This window comes from Helianthus annuus, chromosome 10, assembly GCF_002127325.2.
Source record: "Helianthus annuus cultivar XRQ/B chromosome 10, HanXRQr2.0-SUNRISE, whole genome shotgun sequence".
Lineage (NCBI taxonomy): Eukaryota > Viridiplantae > Streptophyta > Magnoliopsida > Asterales > Asteraceae > Helianthus > Helianthus annuus.
In genome coordinates this window covers 181,219,069-181,245,044 of record NC_035442.2, presented here as the reverse complement: position 1 = coordinate 181,245,044, position 25,976 = coordinate 181,219,069, and the positions used below count along the sequence as shown (strand labels likewise).

General features: G+C 39.8%; 1 protein-coding gene across 6 annotated transcripts in view; it reads left to right on the top strand.

Annotated features, from left to right (window-relative positions):
• LOC110887015 overlaps positions 1-25,976 on the top strand; it is a 59,941-nt gene that overhangs the window by 11,953 nt on the left and 22,012 nt on the right. For all 6 annotated transcript variants that reach the window (XM_035978891.1, XM_022134916.2, XM_035978893.1 and 3 more), the window contains 30 exons: positions 75-170; positions 249-316; positions 766-886; positions 963-1,184; positions 1,280-1,504; positions 1,596-1,705; positions 1,844-1,940; positions 2,111-2,209; positions 2,289-2,429; positions 2,571-2,639; positions 3,057-3,461; positions 3,544-3,858; positions 3,963-4,094; positions 4,256-4,369; positions 4,579-4,763; positions 17,458-17,563; positions 17,629-17,772; positions 18,386-18,664; positions 18,748-19,386; positions 19,882-20,100; positions 20,700-20,803; positions 21,240-21,535; positions 21,644-21,728; positions 22,024-22,722; positions 22,797-23,115; positions 23,271-23,429; positions 23,527-23,690; positions 24,142-24,319; positions 24,416-24,685; positions 24,789-24,989. In XM_035978891.1, coding sequence (XP_035834784.1) covers positions 75-170; positions 249-316; positions 766-886; positions 963-1,184; positions 1,280-1,504; positions 1,596-1,705; positions 1,844-1,940; positions 2,111-2,209; positions 2,289-2,429; positions 2,571-2,639; positions 3,057-3,461; positions 3,544-3,858; positions 3,963-4,094; positions 4,256-4,369; positions 4,579-4,763; positions 17,458-17,563; positions 17,629-17,772; positions 18,386-18,664; positions 18,748-19,386; positions 19,882-20,100; positions 20,700-20,803; positions 21,240-21,535; positions 21,644-21,728; positions 22,024-22,722; positions 22,797-23,115; positions 23,271-23,429; positions 23,527-23,690; positions 24,142-24,319; positions 24,416-24,685; positions 24,789-24,989 — 6,261 coding nt within the window. The remainder of the gene's footprint in view (positions 1-74; positions 171-248; positions 317-765; positions 887-962; positions 1,185-1,279; positions 1,505-1,595; positions 1,706-1,843; positions 1,941-2,110; positions 2,210-2,288; positions 2,430-2,570; positions 2,640-3,056; positions 3,462-3,543; positions 3,859-3,962; positions 4,095-4,255; positions 4,370-4,578; positions 4,764-17,457; positions 17,564-17,628; positions 17,773-18,385; positions 18,665-18,747; positions 19,387-19,881; positions 20,101-20,699; positions 20,804-21,239; positions 21,536-21,643; positions 21,729-22,023; positions 22,723-22,796; positions 23,116-23,270; positions 23,430-23,526; positions 23,691-24,141; positions 24,320-24,415; positions 24,686-24,788; positions 24,990-25,976) is intronic.

Below are 25,976 nucleotides of genomic sequence, written 5' to 3'. Positions count from 1 at the left end.
ATGTTTTCTCATGCTCTCTTTCTTTTTTCGATTCTTTGGGTAACTGAAATTCTTTTTCGGGAACTGACGCATAGGTCTTGATGGAAAGTTATAACCACTTTCTGGAATTTATGAAGAGGAGCAATTCTGTTAGTCCTGCAGTTGCATTTGAAACAGCAGCTGCTTTACAGGTACATTGAGATGATCTCTGATAATTTTGGCTGTATCTTTGAGAGCTTGAATCTCACTTTTTGATGAAACAATTACAGAATAAGTTAGAAAGGGCCACTCGTCGAGCTCAAGAGCAATTTCAAACAGTCTTAGAGGAACAAAGCAGGTTTACTTAATTCATTGAATTTTATGAGCCTTGCTGGTTTATCTCAACCATTGTGTTATATATCTGCCACATAAGTTTAAATGAGCTGTTTACCTGGGGTTTATTGTTCAATTTGGATTTAGGGCTTTGTTTATTGATTATATCAATAGACTGTGGCTCACCTTGAGCTGCAGGATGCAGATTCTGAACCATGATAGCACCATATTGATACTATAAAAACTGATAAAATGAAAAGAATTTGTGGTATCACTGTCTGTTAAACTGATAAAATGAAAAGAGCTTATTTGATGCTCCTCCTCTATGCCTTGTTTCTTTTGTTATTATTTTCCTTTTTGATTTTTCATTAATATATAATTATTTGGCGGATATTTAATCCAGAAAAATGGTATACACAACGGTGAAGTTTGTAAAATGTTTCTCTTACTTATATCATGCCTGCAATCTTGCAGTTTCGCTCTTGATATTGATCTTGACGCTCCAAAAATTAGAGTTCCAATACGAAAAAGTGCTTCGTCAGAGTATGGTAGTCTTTTTCTTTTGGACTTTGGTAATTTTACATTGCGAACAGAGGTATGCTACTTAACTTGTTCTATATTTTTTATGTTTTCTCAATGTTACTTGAAGATTGATGTACTTTTTGTGGCAGGAGGGCCACCCTGATGATCAAGGACAAAACCTGTATTCTCGTTTTTGTATTTATGGAAGGGATATAGCTGCCTTATTTACAGATGGAAATTCTGACATTCAGACGTGTGATCTAGAAACTCCGGGTCATAGTGGTCAGCTTTCAGCATATCCTGTTACCGGTAGTGCTTGTCATTCGTATTCTCTTGTTGATAGGTGTGGGATTGTTGTTATTGTGGATCAGGTACAATTATCTCCATCTCATTCATTCTTCTCAATTTACTGGTGCAATATACATCATTATTCTATAATGCTTTCTTTGTACCTTTTCAACTGCAGATTAAAGTTTCTCATCCAAGTCATCCGTCAACTCGTGTCTCTATCCAAGTTCCTACACTTGGTATTCACCTTTCACCATTTATATTCAGCCTGCTTATGGAACTTTTGAAGATACTGTCTGGTACTATTGAAAGTAGCACAAAGCTTGTAGAAGATTGCCAAGCTGAACATGCCCCATGGAGTTCCCCTGATCTAGCAACTGAGGTTCAAATGCTGGTTTGGAGGGTATGTGTTTTGTTTCCTCTTCAGAAACTGATATGTTTGTCAAGCTGATGCATACAAATTTACATCTCCTTTCATCTTTAAACAATTATAGGGGATCGGCTATTCAGTTGCTTCATGGCAGTCCTCGTATCTTGTCTTGTCTGGACTGTATCTTTATCTGCTGGAATCTTCTACATCTCAGAACTATCAGCGTTGCTTTAGGTGCACACGTTTTCCTTTAATCATTTGAGCATTGCTGCTGATCTTATAAGGATATGACTTATATTATCTTTAGTGATTCTATTAGAAGATACTCTCTAGGTCTGTGGACTTATATATTTTCTAAACTAACTGATTCAGCATGGCTGGTAAGCAACTATATGAAGTACCTTCGGACAGTGTTGGTGGTTCTCCTTCTTGTATTGCTTTGTGTATCAGAGGCATGGACATCCAAAAGGTAAATGGTATTTGCAGTTTGTCTTTTCCTTTATTATCTAAAAAGCTAATTAACAAATGTGTTGGCTCAGGAAACTATCAATTTCATGTAGTTTTGATCTTCGTATTCATGATAACATGGAGAATGTGGTGCTAATCTAGATTTGTTTCTTTGTGCACCACGTTTTGAAGGCTTTAGAGTCGTCTAGTACTTTGGTTGTAAAGTTTGGGAACGAGCAGGAGAAGGCTAGTTGGTTGAGAGGACTTGTGCAAGCAACCTACCGAGCTTCTGTATGATACTAAGTCTTCATTATTATTGATTCATTTTAGTAGCATCTGTTTTTGCTACAAGCTATTGTACATGGTATAGGCTACTTCATCAGTTGATATACTTGGAAAGCAAAGTGATACCGTTGCAGAACTTTCTGAACCACGTTCTACTGATACGAAGATCGCTGACGCTATTGTTAATGGAACTTTGGTGGAAACAAAGATATTTATATGTGGGAAGGTCAGATTTAGTTATTTTCATAATGTACTAACTACCAAGTGTTTTCAATAGGTATTCTAGTACAATGTGTCTCTTTCTTTCCTCTTTCCTAATCTGATATAAAGTTGTATGAATGTGTACAAATATTGTTCAATCTTGCAGGTGGGAACTGAGGTGCACAATGATACTGTGGAGACTCAGATTCTTGAAGTTCTTGCTGCGGGAGGGAAGGTTCGTATGGTGTTTGTAAATATAATTAAGTTGGAAGTGAGATTATACAGTTGTAATTCTGGTTTCTTCTCTGAGGGTAAGTTTGGCAGAAAAACCAGAAATACAAAATTGGTTCAGTAAGTCTAATTTGGGAGTTTGCCTAGAGTTTTGGGTTGTTATGGTATTTATTTTGTAGGTTTAGGCATGCATATAGAATGTGCCTACCAGAAGCATGGTATCATCTTTAATGGGAGGTTTTAGAACAGGTTATTATAGTTAATTGCTTAATTAATTGACAAATTTTGTTTGTCAAACTGACATCATTTTTTGCACGACGTGTCTAGTTTTAGGTTTGCTGCTAGTAAATTGATTTCTTACTTTATTAGCACATGTAATGTGGTTATGAGACTATTATATAATTTTTTTTTTTTTGTGCAGGTGTATGTTGCATCTTGTGAGGGGGATTTAACTGTCAAGATGAATTTGCACTTGTTGAAAATCAAAGATGAACTTCAAAATTCCTCGACGGGTCCACAATATTTAGCTTACTCCGTTTTAGAAAACTATCGTTCTCTTAATCCCACAAGTACTATAAATCCTCAGGTGGAAGAGGTATTAGTAGGTCCGGCCGAGGATGATGATTTTGCGGATGCCTTGCCAGATTTCATGTCATTGGCTGATTCCGTTGATGCTGTGGTTCATGAGAAAGATCATGGAAAAGCAAGAGGTAATTCTGGAGATGTATTTTTTGAGACGGAAGCCCTTGATGAATCTGATTTTGTATCCCTTACCATCTTGAAACGGACTCCTCAATCACCTGATTATGATGGTGTGGATACTCAGGTAAATAGTGTAAGGCGCTTAAAATCCTAGTGAAAATAATTCAAAATCCTCTCTTCAGTGATTCTCTTTATGTTACTTCCAGATGAGCATCTGCATGTCAAAGTTTGAGTTTTTCCTCCACCGCCCGACTATCGTTGCTTTAGTTAGTTTAGGCATTGATCTGGGCAATGCAAGTAGTGGTAGCGTCTCATCAAAAAAGGAGGATGAAGCTTTAGTGCAGAAAGACAAGGGTGAAGAGCGTGGGGGAGTAAAAGTCAAGGGAGTATTGGGACATGGGAAAGATCGAGTTGTATTATCTTTGAACATGAGTATTGACAGCGTCACTGTATTTTTCAACAAAGAGGATGGCTCTCATCTTGCAATGCTTGTGCAAGAAACTTTCGTCTTGAACCTGAAGGTGAGTCTTCATCTTTTATAGCCTATTGCTCTAATAGGGGAGCTTTTGTAGAAAAATTAATCATCGGGTCAGGTTTCTGATTTGCTAACTAATGCTTGTCTTAGGTTCACCCTGGTTCTATAACAGTTGAAGGTACACTAGGGAACTTTAGGCTCTGTGATGTTTCACTGGGTACAGATCATTGTTGGGGATGGTTTTGTGACATACGCAATCAGGGGGCTGATGCTCTTATCCAGGTACAGTCTTTCATAGATGATGTATTATGTTTAATCCTAAACTAATTCCTGCGCTCATTAAAATACGCGGCTTAATTATATGTTTACAAGCTGACAATACTCACGCGGAGTTTACCATCTTCACACTGTACCCTAACGTCTCTATTCTTTCTATATATCAGTTCACATTCCAGTCTTACAATCCCGATGATGATGACTATGAAGGATATAGTTGTAGCCTGAGTGGCAAACTTTCATCTGTTCGTATTGTTTTTCTCAACAGATTCATTCAAGAGGTTAGTTTGGATTTATTCTATTCCTTTCTATGGGATGGCTAAGCTCCATATACACTCTTTTAGTCGCTATGCATGATTCTTTTTGAGAGATCTTGATACTCATATGACATTGATAGTTTTTGGACTAAATTCCCTAATACATGGTTTCTGTTTAGACATTGTGTACTATATATTTAAATTTTATTTCCATAACGAAATTCGTGCTGCAGCTCTCTGCATATTTTGTGGCGCTGGCAGCTCCCAATACAGAAGAAGCGATGAAGTTTGTTGATAAAGTTGGAGGTTTTGAATGGTTGATTCAGAAGTATGAGATGGAGGGATCTGCTGCAGTGAAGTTAAATCTATCGTTAGAGACTCCAATAATAGTAATACCGCAGAATTCCTCGGGCAAAGAGTTAGTACTTCTTACAACTGCATGTTGTTTGTTCATTCATGTTACAAACTGATATCACACACAAACACACACTCAAACTTGAATGAATAAGACCACAGGCCAAAGGAGTGAAAAACTTCTCTAGATTGAACAAAGGAGATTCTAAAAATTATATCTGAGTAGCTCATATATCTCATTTTGCAAACTTACAATATACCCACTATATATAGGGAAGGAAATACTACTTGGTCACTTGCATATCTTATCTAAGATAAGATGCAGCCATCTTGTTCAACTAATATTATATATTTTCTACTCTCCCTCAAGCTGGAGCATAGATGTAAATCATGCCTAGCTTGTTACGAATATAGCAAGTTCTTCTTCCAGGCTCCAGGCAGAAGCCTGATGTGCTCAAATTTAGAGCACACATGAACAACAAACGAAAGCAATAAAGAAGACACGAGATTTACGTGGTTCGGTCACATTGTGTAACCTACGTCCATGGGGCAACTAGGGTTTACATTTTACTGAGTGATAATGATTACAAGTACAAGAGATATATTTATAGGCTAAAATTAGGGATAATCCCTTGCTAAACAAGAGAATTATCAACTGGGCCTAAATACTTAAAGCTCATTAGGGTTAGGGTTTGCTGAACCCTTTCCCTTGTTCTTTCTGTTAGGGGTATCGGATCAGAGTAGGCTCGAGCGGAAGCGGAACAAACACACACACACTAGCAGAAAATAAAGAACACGAGAATTTACGTGGTTCGGTATTTTCTGCTAGTGTGTGTGTGTTTGTTCCGCTTCCGCTCGAGCCTTCTCTGATCCGATACCCCTAACAAGTGGTATCAGAGCCAAAGGTTCAGTAAAATACACGGTTCACACGGTTATCGCAGGAGAAGGAGAGAGCTGGACGAGAGATCTTGATCTGCTGTTGCTGCCGTCGCCGCTGACTTGTTTACGGCCCGTACCTATTCTCTGGTTACGGCTCGTAAGGTCTAGGGTTTGCGCCGTAGGGTTTGCTGTTGCAGATCTGGTGGTTTTAGGGTGTTTGGCGATTAGGGTTTCGGTTGCTTGGTTCCTTGTGGTTTTTTCTGGTTTTCTCGTTTGCTATGGCTGAAGACGGGAAGTTCCGAATCGAGAAGTTCAACGGTACTGATTTTGCATGGTGGAGAATGCAAAGAGAGGCGTTGCTTGGTGAATGCGATTTGGATGGGGTACTGCAAGAAAAACCTGCAGGAATGGATAAAGCTGCCGAAGCAATTTGGAACTCAAATGACAAAAAGGCAAGAGGTAAAATTACATTGGCTTTGACGAGGAGCGTTGCATTTAATATCATGAAAGAAACAACTGCTCGTGATATGTTAACAGCTCTGTCAAATATGTATGAGAAGCCGTCTGCCGGTAATAGGGTGTTCTTGATGAGGGAACTGTTTAATATGAGGATAAACGAGGGCAGTTCAGTTGCTGATCACATTAACGAAGTCAATTCAATTTTGTCCAGGTTAGCAACTGTGAGCATGAAGTTGGATGATGACACTCAGGCTGTGGTTCTGTTATCTTCTTTACCTGCTGGTCAGGATTTGTGACAACGGTCACTGAAACTGCTGGAACTGGAAATTTGAAGTTTGATCGGGTCCGGGATAGTGTTTTGGGTCAAGACGTTCGTCGGAGGAACACTAGTGGAGGGTCTACTTCTGGTATGCTCAGTGTTAGCAGGGGAAGAGGTAAAAACAGAAGCAGTGGGAGTCGTGGAAAAAGCTTGTCTAAAGCTAGGAAGAATGTAAGGTGCTGGAACTGTGGTGAAAAGGGGCATGTTAAAAACGAGTGTCCTGATCCTAAGAAAGAGGATGGTAAGCAACATGTAAACAGTGTTGTGTCAGATGAATCTGACGGTGACGTACTGGTTTGCTGTGAAGAGTCTATAGATTCTTGGGCTATGGATTCTGGTTCTTTGTTTCACGCCATGCACAGCGGGGAGACGATGGTGAATCTGAAAAAAGGAGACTTTGGAAAGGTACGATTAGCTAACGGTCATGTTCTTAATGTTACGGGTATGGGAGATGTCAATCTGAAGACTCCACTGGGCAGTACATGGAACTTAAAGAACGTCAGGGTAATTCCAGGTTTAACGAAGAAACTTATTTCTGTTAGTCAACTGGATAAACAGGGACTAGATGTTAAGTTTGGTGGTGGGAAGTGCATAGTTATTGATAGCGCAGATAGCGTTCGCTATCGCGTGCTTCGTAGCGAAGCGCCAAGGTCTCGCAATCGGTATGTAGCGACTGAATAGCGTGATTGTAGCGGGATTCCGACCACGAATTCCGGCTCCGGTGCTGTGATTTCTGCCGGAAACCTACCGGAAGTCAGGAAGAAGAAGAGAAGAAGAAGAACGGCTGCGGTCTGTGTTTTAGCTTTTAAGGGTTAAATAACTTTTTGGATTTTAACATTTAACCCCTCTATCTTTTCACTAGATAACATATAGTCCCTAAAACTTGTAAAAATTTACATAAAAGTGTAAAAATAGTTTGTGTATTTTAACATTTAACCCCCTCTATCATCACTAATTTACATTTCATCCTTAAACTTCAAAATCTATACATAAAAAGTATAAAATTAACATTATATATATATATATATATATATATATATATATATATATATAAATTACAATTAGCTATTTTTTATTTCTTAAATTTTTAACTACCTTATCGCTAAACACAAAATAGCGGGCGCTATTTCGTCGCTATCGCTACGTAGCATATAGGTACCTCGTCGCTATTTGTCGCCATTCGCTATCGATAACTATGGGGAAGTGGAAGGTGATTGATGGAAATCTTGTTGTTGCCTATGGGAGGAGACGAGGATCGTTGTATCTAGTTGAGATACCTGTTGAGGGAGTAGCCGTCCCTGTACAACATAAAGTCTGGTTCACTGAATCTAGTAAGCGAAAGAGGGTTCAATTTGCGAACTTGAATCCTGGTGCTTTGGGGATGGCAGTTGAATATGGTCGGGGGTCTAAGTTTAAGCCAGTCAGGAGATTTGGTGATAGTGGGAGCACGGGTCGTGTTCCGGATACAATCACAAAGAACCGTTGGGTTTTGAAGACGAAGATTCCGACCGAAGAAAAAAGCTCTCCTGGAAATGGTTTGCAAAATGTGGAGAGTGGTATTGATTCTCGGTGTATCTCTGGAGCTGGTGGATCGTGCAAGCCGGTTGAGACAGAGGATGGGTCAGTGACGATTTCAGTTATGGCTGGGTTGGAGCTTGTGGGAGCTTCAACTGGTCTCTCAGGTACTTAATGAGAGGTGTGGTTGCAACTAGGTGGTTTGGATGTGACTGAAGTCTTAGCTTGTTCTTGGGAACTGGAGGCTTGAAAGACTTGAACCGGTGATAGGTTTACTTGGATAGACTTTGTGGTTTATGCAAAGCCTCCAAGTGGGAGATTGTTAGATATGAAGGCTTTGCAAGAATGCAGGAACATAATAGAGCATCTGCATATGCTCTATTGTTTGATGCGCTAGTGTTTCATAGATGCTCTAATAGATGCTCTAGATGATAGATGCTCTAATCTATTGCATCTGTGAACACAAATGCTCTAATTGTGATAGATGCTCTAATAGATGATAGATGCTCTAATCTATTGCTACTATTGCTAGATGCGCTAATATAGAATATGTGTTAGACTAAATTGTTTAGATAGACAAGATTATTATTATTGAGGGTACTAAACTGTAATTAGTTTATCTATATATAGGGCATTGTATTCTCTATTCATAATCAATAAAAAAACCAATTACAATTACAACCAAATATACGCTTTGATTTGGTATCAGAGCTGGTCCATCCTAACCCTAATATACAAACCCTAGCTGCCGTCGCTGTTCACCAGTACTGTTCACGTTTACTGTTGCCGTCACTGTTCACGGTACTGTTCACGTTTACTGTTCACAGTTTATATGCGACAACCTCCTGGCTTCGTTGATCAAACCAGGCCAGATCATGTGTGTTTATTACACAAGTCCTTATATGGGCTCAAGCAAGCCCCTCGTGCCTGGTTTACAAAACTGTCAATGGCTCTTCTTCAGTTGGGCTTTCACGGGTCCAAAACTGACCCGTCCCTATTCATTCTCAATTCAAGTGGCACGCTTGTCTATCTTCTTGTGTATGTAGACGACATTATCATTACAGGTAATCACTCTAGGGCTGTTAATGATGTTATTAAAGATCTCAGCTCTATGTTTGCACTCAAAGATTTGGGTCAGTTACATTATTTCTTGGGCATTGAAGTGGTGCATCATGGTTCTGATCTGGTTCTGTCTCAACGCAAATATATTCTTGATATTCTTCACCGAGCAGGTCTTGCAGACTGCAAACCCGTATCATCCCCTATGAGTACCTCTCATGTCTTCTTACCTGATGATAGTCCTTTACTTGATGATCCTTCCAGATACAGGCAGACGGTAGGTGCTCTTCAATATGCAACCTTAACTCGCCCAGACATTGCCTTTGCAGTTAATAAGGTGTGCCAATTTATGCATGCTCCTACCGAGAATCATTGGGCTGGTGTGAAGCGCATATTGCGTTATCTGAAGGGCACAACTCATTTTGGCCTACTATTTCGTCACAACACAGGGTCCAGGCTACAAGCCTTTTCTGACTCCCATTGGGCTACTAATCTTCGGGCATTCTCGGATTCTGACTGGGCTGGTAGCAATCAGAAGACTGAATAAGATCGATTTGTTATATATATGAAAAGAGGAAGATTACATCTGAATATATAGGAATAACTAAATACACTTAGCTACCCTCTACAATATAACAAATTAATAAAAGTAATCTAAGTCAGCCGACATAGTCTAATATTCCCCCGCAAGTTCAGGGCGGTTCGCGATCTGTAACTTGGACCGTAGGAACTCGAACTTTTGAGACGACAAAGGCTTCGTGAAGATATCGGCAATTTGATCATCAGTTGAGATGAATTTGACATTGAGATGACCTCGGGCAACCTGTTCACGAACAAAATTAAAATCAACCTCGATGTGTTTGGTACGAGCATGAAACACCGGATTGGCAGTGAGATATGTAGCACCAAGATTATCACACCAAAGTGTTGGTGCTGCGTCGTGTAAACCGAGTTCTTGAAGAAGAGACTTTAGCCAAATTAATTCAGCAACGGTGTCGGCAATAGCCTTGTACTCAGATTCAGTTGATGAGCGAGAAACAGTTCGTTGTTTGCGAGCAGACCAGGAGATCAGATTTGAACCCAAGTAGATGGCAAATCCCCCCGTCGATCGACGATCGATTGGACAACCAGCCCAGTCAGAGTCAGAAAAGGCTTGCACGTTGGTGGACCAGTGAGAGTCTGAAAAAGCCTGCAACCGATATCCTGTGTTATGACGGAACCAAAGACCCATGTTCATTGTACCCTTGAGATAACGCAAGATGCGTTTGACAGCAGCCCAGTGGTTTTCTGTTGGAGCGTGCATGAACTGACAAACCCGATTGACCGCAAAGGCAATGTCGGGGCGGGTAAGAGTCACATACTGGAGGGCGCCAACTGTTTGTCTGTACCGAGAGGGATCGTCCAAGGGAGGACTATCATCAGGAAGCAAGACATGAGAAGTACTCATAGGAGTGGAAATAGGCTTGCAATCTGTTAGACCCGACCGGTGCAAAATATCTCCGATATATTTTCGTTGAGAAAGAACGAAATCAGCTTTCTTGTGAATGACTTCCACCCCAAGAAAATAGTGTAGTTGCCCCAAGTCTTTAAGAGCAAAGAGAGAGTGAAGACGGGTGATGAGCTTGGACACCGTTTCAGCATTGTTACCGGTGATGATGATATCATCCACATAAACCAGAAGATACACTAAGGAGCCCTCGGAATTGAGAATGAACAATGATGGATCGGTCTTTGACCCATGGAACCCCAACTGATGAAGAGCATTTGATAATTTGTTGAACCAGGCACGAGGAGCTTGCTTGAGACCGTATAAAGATTTGTTCAGAAGGCAGATATGATCCGGTTTTGAAGGATCAACAAATCCTGGTGGTTGGCGCATATAAACGGTTTCCGCAAGATCACCATGCAGAAAAGCGGTTTGAATATCCAGTTGGCGCAGGGACCATTTGTTCGTAGCGGCTAACGACAAAATTGTCCGAATAGTAGCAGGTTTGATTACTGGACTGAATGTCTCATGATAGTCCACACCGTGTTGCTGATGAAAACCCTTTGCAACCAAACGGGCTTTAAACCTGCTAATTTTCCCGTTTTCATCCGTTTTTAACCTGTAAACCCACTTGCAATCGACAATATTAGCATTAGGGACAGGTGGCACAAGAGTCCACGTGCCATTTTTGTGCAGCGCGTCCAACTCTTCGGACATAGCATGGCGCCATTCACTGTATTTGTTGGCAATAGTAAAACTGGTAGGTTCAATGGGTAACGATGAGGTGAGTTTGGCTATATAGGCTGCTGGATCGTACCGATCAGGTGGTTTGGGTTTTTGGCGAAGGTTTGACGGACGGGAGCGAGTGGCGTTGGGTGGTGGGTCGTTGGACTGGTGGGCTTGGGAAGGCTGTTGGACAGCAGCGGACTGTTCCGGGTGTATAGGCTGGGCTAGACAGGGCTGGGCCATAGGTGGGGAGGCCGTGGGGTTTTGGTGGACTGTAGGGGGATCGGTCATAGGAGTGGGATCAACATGTGAAGGCTGATGGGGTGGAGAAGGAGGTGAGTCAGTGGCAGTAGTTGGGTTGGGCTCGGGTAGGAAACCCGGTGGTGGGTTGGGAAATATAGATATATATGGGGAAGCGGGTGGTAGGGATGGGGTCGGTTGTGGTATGGGTTTGTAGGGGAAGACTTGCTCATCGAAGCGAACGTGCCGAGCGATGTAGATGCGCTCAGTGGAGGGATCGAAACAACGATAGCCATGGTGGGAAAGACTATAGCCAAGGAAGACACACGGAGTAGAACGGAACTCGATTTTGTGACGGTTGTAGGGACGGAGGTAGGGAAAGCATTGAGAGCCAAAGACTCTCAAGAAGGAGTAATCAGGTTTGCGAAGAAACGCGTGTTCAAAGGGTGATTTATTGGAGGATACGCGTGAGGGAAGCCGATTAATTAAGTAAACGGCTGTTTCGAAGGCGAAGTGCCAGAAACGCTGAGGCATAGTTGAGTGAGCTAGTAGAGAAAGACCCGTTTCAACAACATGCCGATGTCGACGTTCTACAAATCCATTTTGCTCGCTGGTGTGTGGGCATGAGCGACGATGGATGATGCCAAGGTTGCGACAGAGGTTGGTGAGAGGACGGAATTCACCACCCCAGTCAGACTGAATGCATTTTAATTTTCTGTTAAATTGGCGTTCAGCCATTGTGATAAAATTTGTTAAGATAGCATAAGCATCAGATTTTTGTGTTAAAGGATAGAACCATATATAACGAGTACAATGATCAACACATAATAAAAAATACCGATGACCATCAATAGATGGTTCAGGAGATGGACCCCAAACATCACAATAAACAAGATCCAAAATATTAGAACTACGAAAACTAGAATCAGATAAGTGCAATTTTGTTGATTTTCCCAGTTGACAAGAAGAACATAAATTGTTTGATAATTTGTCCGAAATTGGTAAAGAACAATAAGAAACAATAGAATTAAAAACTTGAGCATGAGGATGTCCTAAACGTTGATGCCAAATATTCGAAGAAGCTTTGACTGCGGTGAAGGCAACCTTGGGCAACGACTTGAGTTGTGGAAGGCGGATAGAGTACAAGCCGTGTTCACTGGGACCCGTTAGGAGGGTACTGCGTGTAGACTCGTCCTTCACAACAAAATAAGAAGAGTGAAATTCAAAGAAAACATTATTATCAAGACAGAATTTTTGTACAGATAAAAGATTTTGTTTAAGGGCGGGAACATGAAGGATATCCGAAAGTTTAAAGGTTTTGAGGGTTGAGTGAAATTTGGATGAGCCAATATGTAGAATGGGTATAGAATTACCATTGCCAACAAGTAAGGAATCATTACCATAGTATGCTTCAGAGTTGTCCAGGCTGGTTAAGTCTGGAGTGGCATGATGAGTTGCACCCGTATCAGTCTTCCATGAAGTTCCAGATGATGAAGCCGCATCCGAGAAGGCAGAATAATTTGCCTGAGGTGGTGGCCGGTTCTGTTGGGAAGGCTGATTAGGGCATAAAGAGGGGAGATGCGCGATACCGCATCGGTTGCAGTGGCCGTATACAGTGTTTTGGGTGGAAGCCCATTGAAACTGTCGAGTGCCACCATTGTCTCGTGGGCGTGAAGTGAAAGAACCACGAGAATTGCCCCGAGAATAGCCACGGTTGTTTCTTGTGCCACGATTGTTATTGTATGAACGAGCCCCAAAATTGGCCTGGGGTCGTGGTGACAGGTTCGGGTTCAACTGGAAACCCAATTGAGAAGCCATCAGTTGTATGTTCTGGAGTTGTTGTTGCAACTGATCAAGACTAGGTGGGTTTGGTAAGAGACCAGGACCAGCCGAGGGGTTGGAGGTTGCAGCAAGGAAGGCTTGCGGATTGTTTTGTACCAGTTTAGTGACCACGTAATCGTGATCAGATAACAAGGAGTAGATTTCATGAAACGAGACAGGTGGTAGGCGGCCCAGCAGTGTTCCTTTCAGGCCATTGTATTCTTCTCGTAGCCCTGCAAGAGTGAGCATGACAAGTTCTTTGTCCTTTACCGGTTCCCCGATGTTGGCAAGAGCGGTTGCATATTCTTGTACCCGGCAAAGATAGTCAATAGGTTTTTCGTCCCCCTTCATAGTAATACGAAGGAGTTGGCTTCTGAGGGTGAATTCATGAGAGGCAGTGACGGGTGCATAAGCCCGTTCCAGGGATAGCCATACTTCACGGGAAGTTTTTCCCTGAACATGCTGATACGATTCTTCAGAAACAGTTGAGATAATTAAGGTGCGGATGTGAGCATCGTTAGAGATCCAGGGAACATAACTGGGGTTATCGGTGGTGGCAGCTTCAACAGTAACTTTTTGTTTGGGACAAGGAATTGTTCCATTAACATAACCGAAGAGGTTATGTGATGTTAAGAAGGATTCGATCATGGATCTCCAGTAGCCATAATTGGTAGGTTTGAGAGTAAAAGCGAATTTGTGTGAGTTATGGGTGGTCTTTTCTTGGTTTGAGAAGATGAGGATGGCTGCCATTGTAGAAGAAGATGGCCGGAATTAGTTGGACGCGCTGCACAAAAATGGCACGTGGACTCTTGTGCCACCTGTCCCTAATGCTAATATTGTCGATTGCAAGTGGGTTTACAGGGTTAGAGAAAAGATAGGCAGATTTGGCTCTGATACCAAATCAGAAGACTGAATAAGATCGATTTGTTATATATATGAAAAGAGGAAGATTACATCTGAATATATAGGAATAACTAAATACACTTAGCTACCCTCTACAATATAACAAATTAATAAAAGTAATCTAAGTCAGCCGACATAGTCTAATAGTAGCCCTCTTGATCGTCGATCCACGGGGGGATATGCTATCTATCTGGGTTCCAACCTTATTTCTTGGTCTGCTCGCAAACAACGAACTGTCTCTCGATCTTCAACAGAATCCGAATATAAGGCTATTGCTGATACTGTCGCAGAACTGGTCTGGTTAGAATCTCTACTTCATGAACTCGGTCTAGTTAGCAAGGCACCAACGCTTTGGTGTGATAATAATCTTGGTGCAACCTATCTCTCTGCCAATCCAGTGTTTCATGCCCGCACAAAGCATGTTGAAGTAGATTACCACTTTGTTCGTGAACAAGTTATTCAAGAAAAGTTGAATGTCAAGTTTATCTCGACTGATGATCAAATTGCTCATGTGTTTACAAAGCCCTTATCTTCACAAAGATTTGAGTTTCTACGGTCCAAGTTGCAGGTCGTTCCCCGCCCTCAACTTGCGGGGGAATGTTAGACTAAATTGTTTAGATAGACAAGATTATTATTATTGAGGGTACTAAACTGTAATTAGTTTATCTATATAGAGGGCCTTGTATTCTCTATTCATAATCAATAAAAAAAACCAATTACAATTACAACCAAATATACGCTTTGATTATATGGAACAGATACGTATATGCGCTAGTTTTTGTTAAGTCTGATATCCGGTTTCCTATTTTACGGTTTCTTGGTCAACAAGTTGTAAACCCTAATTTGGGTATTATAAATAGTTGATAGGATCTTTGTAATTGGTATCACCTCAGAAATAAAATCCCAACCCTAGTTGCAACCCGTGGACGTAGGTCACCTTGACCGAACCACGTAAATACCAAACCACGTATATTCTCGTGTTCTTTATTTTCTGCTAGTGTGTGTGTGTTTGTTCCGCTTCCGCTCGAGCCTACTCTGATCCGATACCCCTAACACTTTCTAATTCTCGGCTAGCCTTAATGTGATGGGCCGAAGACAACATCTCTAACAATCTCCCACTTGGTGTCTTTGGACCTCGAACTGCATCATTTCTTCTATACTCCTGTAAATGAAAATCCCCCTTATCTTCAAATCTCCTAAGTTACCCCACCTTCTCATCAGCACCACAACTTTGTTTAACATATGTGCTGGATTCTTAGCACCTGGGGCATTCTTCAAACTGATTGATACTTCATCAATCTTCTAGGAATATGATACCTCATCCCTATGTGGTGGTCTTCCCTTGAAAGACAAGATTCTTTGCAAGTTTCACTGCACTTTCATTGTCAGAATACGAGTTTTTAGCTTGATTCTTCCCTAACTTTTCCAGAAAAGCTTTCAACCATACCAGTTATTTACTGGCCTCAGCTACTGTTATGTATTCAGCTTCTGTAGTCGATAAAGCCACACTTTTCTGAAGTCTGAATATCCAACTCACTGCTGTTCCTGCCACTATAAAGACATTTTGTAATGCTTTTAAATGTCTCTTTACAACCTTTTGTTCTAGGACACTAATCTTTAGTAAGCTTGAAGTGACTTCCTAAAGATGTATTTCTAGGCTTGGTCTTCTCACAGTTTATACCAAATCTCTCTAACATTTTCCCGATGTACTTCTCCAGAGATAGTGTCACTAGGCCAACTTATCTCAAATTCTTTTGACGTTTGTTTCTTTAAGTTGCTTATTTCTCTCATATAAGAACCTGCAATTAACATATCATCAACAGAAAGTAACCATATGATATAAGAGTTGTTGAACTTCTTCAAATAACAACAATGGTCCATTTAACATCTTTTGTACCCTGACCTCTCCATGATGTCTGGGTGTTTAAGACCATATAAACTCTTCTTCAATTTATAAACCCAATTCAATTAAAGGTTTCTCTTGAACTTCCATTGCTCTATTATTTTCAGTTTCTGAGCTCCCGTTTTCTTCTTTATATCAGTTTTTCAGTTGAATCTTCAAACACAACTTCTTCTCTCTGGACTACTGACTCTGCTGTGACTTTGTCTTTATATAATTTGGTATCATTGAAAGTAACAACCTTACTCCTGATTACCTTTGAAATCCCAAAGCACCTAACCTAGGCTCCCCAAACGATAGCCAATAAATGTACACTTTTTGTGGTGGTAGACTGGTAGCTAGGTTTGAAGGAACTTGGCTTTGCTCTCATACCAAGTTAAACTTGTATATTGATTGTGCGTATATTACGGTTACATAGGAGTTCTATACAGGGGCGGACCTACATTAAAGGTTCCGGTTTTGAATTTTTAGTAGAAAACGTGTATAAAAATATAAAGTGAACCCATAGATAAATTATAAGGTGAACCCGTAACAAAAAAGCTGAACTGGTGCAATGGTTAGGCGCCCCTTTTACTTTCACTGTGGTGCGAGTTCTATCCTGGTACCAAACGTTTTTCTTGCAATTTCTTTTAAAACTGAAATTAATGAATTAGGGTTTTTGTATTCATTCTTGGGCTTTTTATTCATTGGTTCCCTATCCCTCTCCATGGTAAAATCAGAAGCAGTAGATGTTTTAGAACAATGGAACCATTAGATGTTTTCGGCAAGTGTGATTTAGTTTGGAACTTTTATATCGTAAAAAAATAACCATTAGATGTCTTCTTAACTTATGAAATTAAAAATTCATAAAAGAACTCATAGCATTATATTCAAAAAGTGCTAGAGGATTGAATTGGAATCGTCAACTTTTTATTAGTTTATTTTGAATGTCAAACTGAAGCTTTCAATCAACAAGAAATTCCTTCTTAGCATTATATACCAACCTCTACATGAAAACAACCTTAAACTGCATCCGCCACTGGTTATAAAGCCCGACTGACCCGACCCTACCGGAAATTCTAACGTCAAGTTGACCGAAATTCGAGCACTTAAAAAGTGAACCCAATGGAAAAAGAATTCTAGATCCGCCACTGGTTCTATATGTAGATAATATTCTTACACTTGAATACGTTATACACAGGATAATTTTGTAACTAGTCAGATAATATTCTTACACTTGAATACCTTATAGACGGGATAATTTTGTAACTAGTCAGATAAGCATGTTCCCATTTCTTTCTGGTTTGAAAATTTTCCCCATGTACCTGTCTAGTTGCACCATCTCATTTATTTTTTATTCACTGTTATCTTCTGTGATAACAATCATATTTGTGTTATTGGATTTTCTTTTATGATTTTTTCCATGTGCTGCAAACATGGTTTTGTTGACAGTTGTTCCATCATGAATGCAGTTTCTTGCAACTTGATCTAGGACAGTTGTCTGTGACAAATAAAGTTAGTTGGCATGGACCTGAGGATGATCCATCAGCTGTCCATCTTGACATTCTTCATGCACAGGTAATTTTTTCTTGTATTCCACTACCAGAAGATAACATCAACTAAGGTGTTGAATACTGCTGCAGATCTTTGGAATCAACATGGCTTTCGGAGAAAACGGTGTGTTAGGAAAACCAATGATACGAGAAGGCCGTGAAATTCACCTTTTTATTAGGCGCAGTTTAAGAGATATTTTTCGCAATGTTCCAAACTTTGCACTGGAAGTGAAGGTCGGCTTTCTTTTACTGGCCTCACTTGCTTCTATGCCCAATGAAATTCTTAAGAAAAGCTATAATCCTGGGCCTGTGGTTTAGTTTATGTATTTGTAGCACATCAGTTATTTTGGCTATCATCTTTCTGCTTCTTGTTAACATGCATACATGTCAAAGTGTCCTTCCATTGCTATTTGATAGGTAAAGGTAGTTCAAGTTTGCAAAGTGTGTTTGATACATGTTTCTACAAGCATAATGATGGATAGTGCTTGATGACTGACTATGACAAAAGAGAAGACATTTTTCTTAAATTATAGTAAACATCATGTTTAAGTTACCTTATTTGCACCATAATTTTTATGGTATTATTGCCTATGATATTTGACTGTCATTAGTATAAGTTTATTGTATTTCTTCAAATATATCTTTGCTTTAAGAACTTAATAAACTGAATTATATCACGTATTACTCATACCTATTACTAATGTTTCTTTCTGTTGGGACTTATCTTTTTGGAGGGTATGATGACTATGAATTTTCAGAAAAAAACTACTTAGTGACTCTGATTTTAGTTATTTATTCACAATATGGTCAAGTGTCAGACTCATAATTAATCTCTTATTGATAACAGATAGGGTCGTTGCACGCTGTGGTGTCAGACAAAGAATATAGCGCAATTACTAGCTGTCTGACCATGAACATGGCTGAACAACCTAATCTCCCTCCTAATTTCCGTGAAATCAACTCTGATTCAGCGGATGCCATAAGGATGTTAACTGATAAGGTTCACATGACAAGTCAAGTTTTCATGTCACGTACTGTTAACATTATGGCAGTTCATCTTAATTATGCATTGCTAGAGCTCTGCAATGGCACCCAAGAGGATTATTCACCTTTAGCAAATATTACTGTAAGTAAAGAGAAAAACCCATGCTTATCATATTTCTTCCTTTTGCATGTGTTAGTGATTTTGAAGATGTCCATCCTTGTCAGCTGGAGGGCATGTGGTTTTCTTGCCGAATGACTTCTTTTTCAGAATTGGATCTGTATGTCACCATTCCTCGATTTTCTATTTTGGATGTACGTCCTGATACCCGCCCTGAAATGAGATTAATGCTTGGAACAAGCACTGATGTTCTGAAACTAGCTTCTAGTAAAGGTGGACTTGTAAGAGCTGTAACCATGTCCAATGTGGATGCACCACACTCAACCATGTTATTGATGGATCTCAGATGCCGCTCATCATCCCAATTGCTTGTGGTTCGGATTCAGCTGCCTCGAGTTCTAGTTGTCCCAGACTTTCTTCTTGCTGTTGGTGAGTTTTTTGTACCATCTTTGGGAGCAATAACCGGAAAGGAAGAGGGGATGGATCCTAAGAATGACCCAATCAGTAAAACTGACACGATAGTCCTGTCTGATGCACTCTACAATCAGACTGAAGATGAGGTCAACCTGTCACCAAGCCGAAAGCTGGTAGTAGATGCTGCAGGAGTTGATGATTATACTTATGACGGTTGCGGGAAAACTATAATTTTGAATGAAGATCATGAGCAGTCACATTCTTCAGAATTTAGACCCATTATAGTAATTGGAAGGGGTAAAAGACTTCGGTTTGTAAATGTGAAGATTAAGGTAATCGCGTTACAGTCTTGCAATCTGATGTAGCTATTCCTGGTTCATATACTTAGGACATAAAAAAAGTGTGTGATTATCTATATGTGCCGACTCTTGGAGCTGATGCAATTAAGCATGTTAAGGAAGTAAACTTACTTTAACCTGACTCCTGAATTTAATGTTCATCTTTTTATATTTGTCAAATTGGCATGAATGAACCCAACTTGACTAGTTTATTAGTAAAGCCCTCAGCAAAATTTCTGCCAAGGAAGTCTACAGGTAACTGAGATATAAAATCAGATGATCATAGTAAATCAACGTCATGTTTCTATGGTATATGGGTACTATGTAATGTTTGTGCCATGTATGTATAGCCTACATTTTAACAGGAAATATAAGTCTATATATGTACCAAGTTTTGGACCAAACCACCTTAATGACAGTAAAAAGTGTTAAGATGCCGAACTGACGTTTCCCTTCACTGTCATCTGATGATAATATTTTTTGTGTCAGAATGCTTGGCTCTTGACAGAGTACACATACATGAGTAATGATAGTAGTTTCTCAGTGTCCATTGAAGATGGTGTAGAAGTTGTGATGCAGGACAACTTTCATTCAACGGGTGAAAGAAAAAGCCTGGATAGAGTTGAAAAATCATCACATTCCTCAAGTACTCCCGACTCCTCCGATCAAAGTGATTCATCTAAACCAAGTATAAGTTTCGAGGCCCAGGTAGGTTATCATAATGGTTCCATGAGTGTTTGATAGTTTTTTGTTTTTCAGACTTAGACCTCATCTATATATTCCATCTATTTCTGAATGTTATGCTTTATGAGTCAATATCGTATTACACAGTTTCGCTGTTCATCGGGCCAGCTTGTAGAGTGTAGCATGAGGTTGTCTGTGGCTTGAAATACACATTGAGATTAGTGTGTTTGTACTGCTTAATGAATAGATTCTCGCATGGGGGTTAAGACCATCATATTATCTGATATTTCAGTAGTGGTCACATCTGGGTGCTAACTTTTAATGAAATTTATATGCAACACAACATTGGCTTTATTTACAAATTGCATTTGTGCTTTCATGTTTTCTGAATCTAACTCTCACTGCAATGTCCTAATAGGAGAAAGCAAATACCAGTTCATAACTGCCCTATAATAGGTTTAAAGTCTAGGGGTTTCTGCTTTATATATTGGGGGTTTCCCCTCCATTGTAATTACATTTTATAATATTATTCCAGTAAGTATATTTCTTTTACAATAAAAATAAATTAATCTAATACCTTTATATATCAATTACCAACAAGCCTTATGTTACTGATGTGGCAGGTGGTGTCTCCTGAGTTCACTTTTTATGATAGCAGCAGATCGTCCATTGATGGTTCCTTCCATGCTGAAAAGCTTCTTCGTGCAAGAATGGATTTGAGCTTCATGTAATATTTCAATTTGTTTAACTACATGTATGTTAAATGTACAAGGGTACATGTTCTCAGGAAAGAGGAAGCTCCTTAATGCCTTGTTTTCTCTTGAATTAAGATTCCCAACACCCTTATCTAGTTGGAGATCTTATAACTTTGATCTTTTCTTTTACTCAGGGATGTCAACGCACATAGATTTGGCATCCCCCATGAGAACATGTGACTTGGCTGTAATAGGGATGTCATACCCGCTGTAACTTTCTAGTCTGCAAGACATGACTGAACTTCAGATGATTTATTTCATACCTAGAGAACTAGTTTAGCTACTTTACTATCCATGAGAAGTCAACGATCATTGTATTTTCTCAAGAAAAGTGCCTTGAGGAATCTCTGATTCAATCACTCCCAATACCATAAAAGTTGCCTAATGTAGTTGTTGTTTTCTTAATAGGTTTGCATTAAAAGAAAATGATAAATGGGTTCGAGCTCTTGTCAAAGATCTAACTGTGGAGGCTGGTTCTGGTCTTAGAATTCTTGATCCAGTGGATATCTCTGCGGGATATACTTCTGTAAAGGACAAAACAAATATATCTTTAACAACGTCCGATATATTTGTCCACTTATCTTTAAGTGCCATCTCCCTGATTCTTAATCTACAAAGTCAGGCAGTTGCAGCATTACAGTTTAAGAGTCCTGATCCATTGTCTCCTTGTACCAACTATGATCAAGTTTGGGTGCTTCCAAAAGGTTTTTCATTTATACTATTCCTTTTTTGGCAAGTCATCCATTTGTTGTTTCTTTCATTTTCTGTGCTATCGTTTAACAAGGAGAATGGGCACTTAATTTCTTATGCAGTGAAGGGGCATCATAATGGAATTACATTCTGGAGACCTCGAGCTCCCAAGAATTATGTCAGTTTGGGAGATTGTGTGACTTCCAGGTAGAAAATGTTTTTAATGCTTACACGCTGAAACTCATTAGTTGTTGGGTGGGTTATTAGTTATTTAATGATCACTCTAAGGTGTATCACATTCTGTTTCTTTCATGCATGTGTATGGGAGTGCTATTTATTTATTTAATATTTTCTCAGTTTATACCTAGACTAGAAACATCACTGTTAGATTTGGATTTGAACTACACAGATATTCATTTATTTTGCATTTTTATTATGTTTATTGATAAGTATAGTTGTACCATGGTTTTGACCTTACCTTTTTTCAATATGGTTGATTTAGGCCCATTCCTCCTTCACAAGCTGTTATGGCTGTGAGTAATTCATTTGGGCGTGTACGTAGGCCTCTTGGCTTCAAGCTTGTTGGCTTATTCTCTGATATCCAACAAACTGAAGTGAAGGATATGGATTGTGATTGTTCTCTGTGGATTCCTATTTCACCCCCAGGATACTTGGCTTTAGGGTGTGTTGCACATATTGGAAACCAGCCACCACCAAATCATATTGTCTACTGCATAAGAGCAGACCTGGCAACATCCACAGCATATTCAGCTTGCATGTTCAATGCTTCTTCAAACAAGACATACCATTCAGGATTTAGCATTTGGAGACTCGACAACCTTGTTGGATCATTCCATTCAAATCCCTCTCTTAGCTGTCCCCCACAAGACATATGCTATGATCTTAACTATCTTCTTCTTTTAAACTCAAGTTGGCATCGTCTCTCTACAAGAGAATCCAGGTCTGATGTAACTGTTGACCAGGAGAATACACACCAACAAAGAAGTAACCAGGGTATAACAAGTACATCATCAGGGTCAGATGCTCTCAGATCAATTTCCAAAGCTAGTTGTTATATGTCCACCCCAAGTTTTGAGAGGATCTGGTGGGATAAGGGTAGTGATATCCGCAGACCGGTCTCTGTTTGGCGACCTATACCACGTCCTGGATTTAAAATCTTAGGTGACTGCATAACTGAAGGGTTAGAGCTCTTTCTCCATCTCTCTGTCCATTTTCTCATCACACCATCGTAATAAGTGTTGATCACCTTTGCAGTTTGGAGCCACCTGGCTTGGGAATAATATTTAAGGCTGACAATCCTGACATCTCAGCAAACCCTGTGCAGTTTACGAAAGTTGCTCATGTCACTATTAAAGGCGTGGATGAAGCCTTTTACTGGTACCCAATTGCACCCCCAGGTTATGCTTCTATGGGATGCATAGTTACTCAAGTAGATGAGATGCCAAAATTGAATTCAGTCTGCTGCCCGAGGATGGATCTTGTTAGCCAAGCTGATATTCCTGAGATGCCAATAGCAAGTTATTCAAGTTCAAAAGCATCTCCATGCTGGAGTATCTGGAAACTGGATAATCAGGTCAGCATTTACAATTGTTAAAGTTGGAGATTAACAATAAATAATATGGTTGTTTTGCGTGTACATTATGGTAGATTTTATTTCAGTCGTCTTTATAGGAAGTAGAATTTTTTGTAACTTGAGAGCCTAATGCCATTTTCTTTGGCTACTTTCAGGCCTGCACTTTTCTTGCACGTTCTGATTTGAAGAAGCCTTCCAGCCGGCTGGCCTTCGCTATTGGTGATTCCGTGAAACCAAAAACACGAGAGAACATAATGGCGGATATAAAATTGAAATGCATCTCTTTAACCATTTTAGACAGCCTTTGTGGAGTGGTACCCAGCTTGCATATATATACTTTTCAAGTTGATAAAGATAGTTCTATATTTTTGTTCCCTCACATTTCATACTCGTATCTTGAACTCTTTCCAGATGACACCGTTTTTTGATGTCTCCATCACGAACATTAAGCTTGCAACTCATGGTGGAATAGACTCTATGAATGCTGTGGTGATATCTTCAATTGCTGCATCAACTTTTAACACACTGTTAGACTCATGGGAACCACTGGTGGAACCATTTGATGGATTACTCAAGTATTAACTTACCTACAACCATGGTTTAAAAAAACGGTTGAGGCGTGCACCTCGAGGCGAGGCGGTAAGAAAAAGTGTATGAGGCGCGCCTCATGGGGTTATGTTTGTACATACGCCTCTAAGGGCCGATGCGGTAAGAAAACGTGCGCCTCAAGGGTGGCTCATGGGGTTATGTGTGTTTTCTAAGTTTTAGACTTTCTGTGTCAATTATTTTATTTTTCCTAACCTAAGATATATGTGTGTGTGTGTGTATATATATGTATATATGTATGTATTCCGCCTCGGTGTGCCTTGAGGGTTACGCCTCGTGAGACGAAGGGAAAATGCCTCGAGGCTCGATTCCGTTCTTTTAAACCTTTCCTACAACATCTTGTACTCTGTTGCTTATTTTCTTTTGATATTTGGCAAACTAACGCCTGCCGATTCATTTATATCCATTTTGCTTCTGAAGATTTGAAACGTACGATACCAATGAGTGCCAATCAAAACTTGGAAAAAGAGCACGTGTTGCAGCTACAAGTATCCTTAATGTAAATCTTAGTGCTGCAAGTATTGATACGTTTGCAGAAACCATCGCTTCATGGGGAAGACTGAAAGAACTCGAACAAAAGGCAGTCAAGTCAGAGGAGGTCTGTTGGCGTCAAAATATATTATCTTCAATAATTTGTGGATGTTGAGTTACATGAATTAATGTTTGTTTTGTTTTCTATATAAATACTTGGCAGGAAACTAGCAGTCACAGCGTTGGTGAAGATGGTTCAATTTTTTCTGCATTGGATGTGGAAGATTTCCAGACTATAACCGTAGAGAATAGGCTTGGATGTGACATTTACTTGAAGAAGTATGAACAAAGTTCTAGTACAGTTAACCTTCTACGGTATGGTGACAGTGCCTCCGTGTGGATCCCACCTTCACGATACTCAGATCGATTGAACTCAGTTGATGATTCAAGGGAAGGACGATGCTATATTGCGGTGCAGATAACTGAAGCCAAGGTTGTATGGTTGACATGGTTGATATCCTCACATAAGTGATCGTGAAGTTGGTCCGAACATGGTTGCGAATATTAAAAATTATGTTTTCTTTTCTTGACAACAGGATCTACCAATCGTTACTGATGGAAATAGTAATCGCTTCTTCTGCGCACTCCGGCTTGTTGTTGACAGTCAGGAGGCAAGTCAGCAGAGGCTGTTCCCTCAGAGTGCAAGGACTAGATGTGTGAGGCCCTTGATTTCCAAAAGTAATGATCTTGGCAGTGCCAGATGGAATGAACTTTTTATTTTTGAAGTTCCTCGGAAGGTATGTTTGAACTTACAAGATCACCTTTTGTTTTGCAAAGTCAAAGACTATATAGTCACACCTTAGCTAACACTTCAATTTCCCATTGCAAAGCAGAACTTTAGGAAGTTAGACGTAGGTTGATAGCTACTTAACTTGGAACATTTGCGGTAACATCTTACTATATATATATATATAGAGAGAGAAAAAGTATATCGTACATTACGGCTTAACGTACTTCACGTACGACAACGTGCGTGATTTTTTCTATAACATGCGTGATTAATGTTTTCAATATGCGTGACTATTGTGTTTCAACATGCGTGATTTTGGATTTTTTAGTTATAACGTGCGTGATTTTAAAATGAACGTGCGTAATTACCTGTCGTACCTGATGTACGTTAAGCCGTAATGTACGTTAACCTTCCTCTCTCTCTCTCTCTCTCTCTCTCTATATATATATATATATAGGCCGGTTAACGTACAATATTGGTTATCGTGCGTTGCGTACGCGAGTATCTCAACCACACGATTGACCTACCCTAGGCCTTCAATTGAACGCGGGGCACAATAGTAATTAACTTGACATAATTACGCACGTTATTGCATAGTTATGCACGTTATTGCATTATTACGCATGGGTTGGGTTAAACCCTAACGACGCACGTTATTTGCATAATTACGCATGTTATAAAAAAAGGAACATCCGCATATTAACGGATATAGTTTATAATTGTTATGTATATATTTAGAGATAGATATTGTATTTGTTCCAGATTTATCTCTTTCCTTATTTAGTGCTAGGGTTTGTTTATTCTTTGGATCCTTTATATACGATCCTCTCCTATGTATGATCATTCATTCAGATTAATAAAGTTTCTGCACTTTTATGGTATCAGAGCCTCGGCTCTCTACCAAATCGCTGTTGCTTTTTTTTCGGTTCCCTACCCAGCTTCGGCTGATAACCCTGCAACATCTCTTTCAATCCCTGCCGTCGCAATCCCCTGT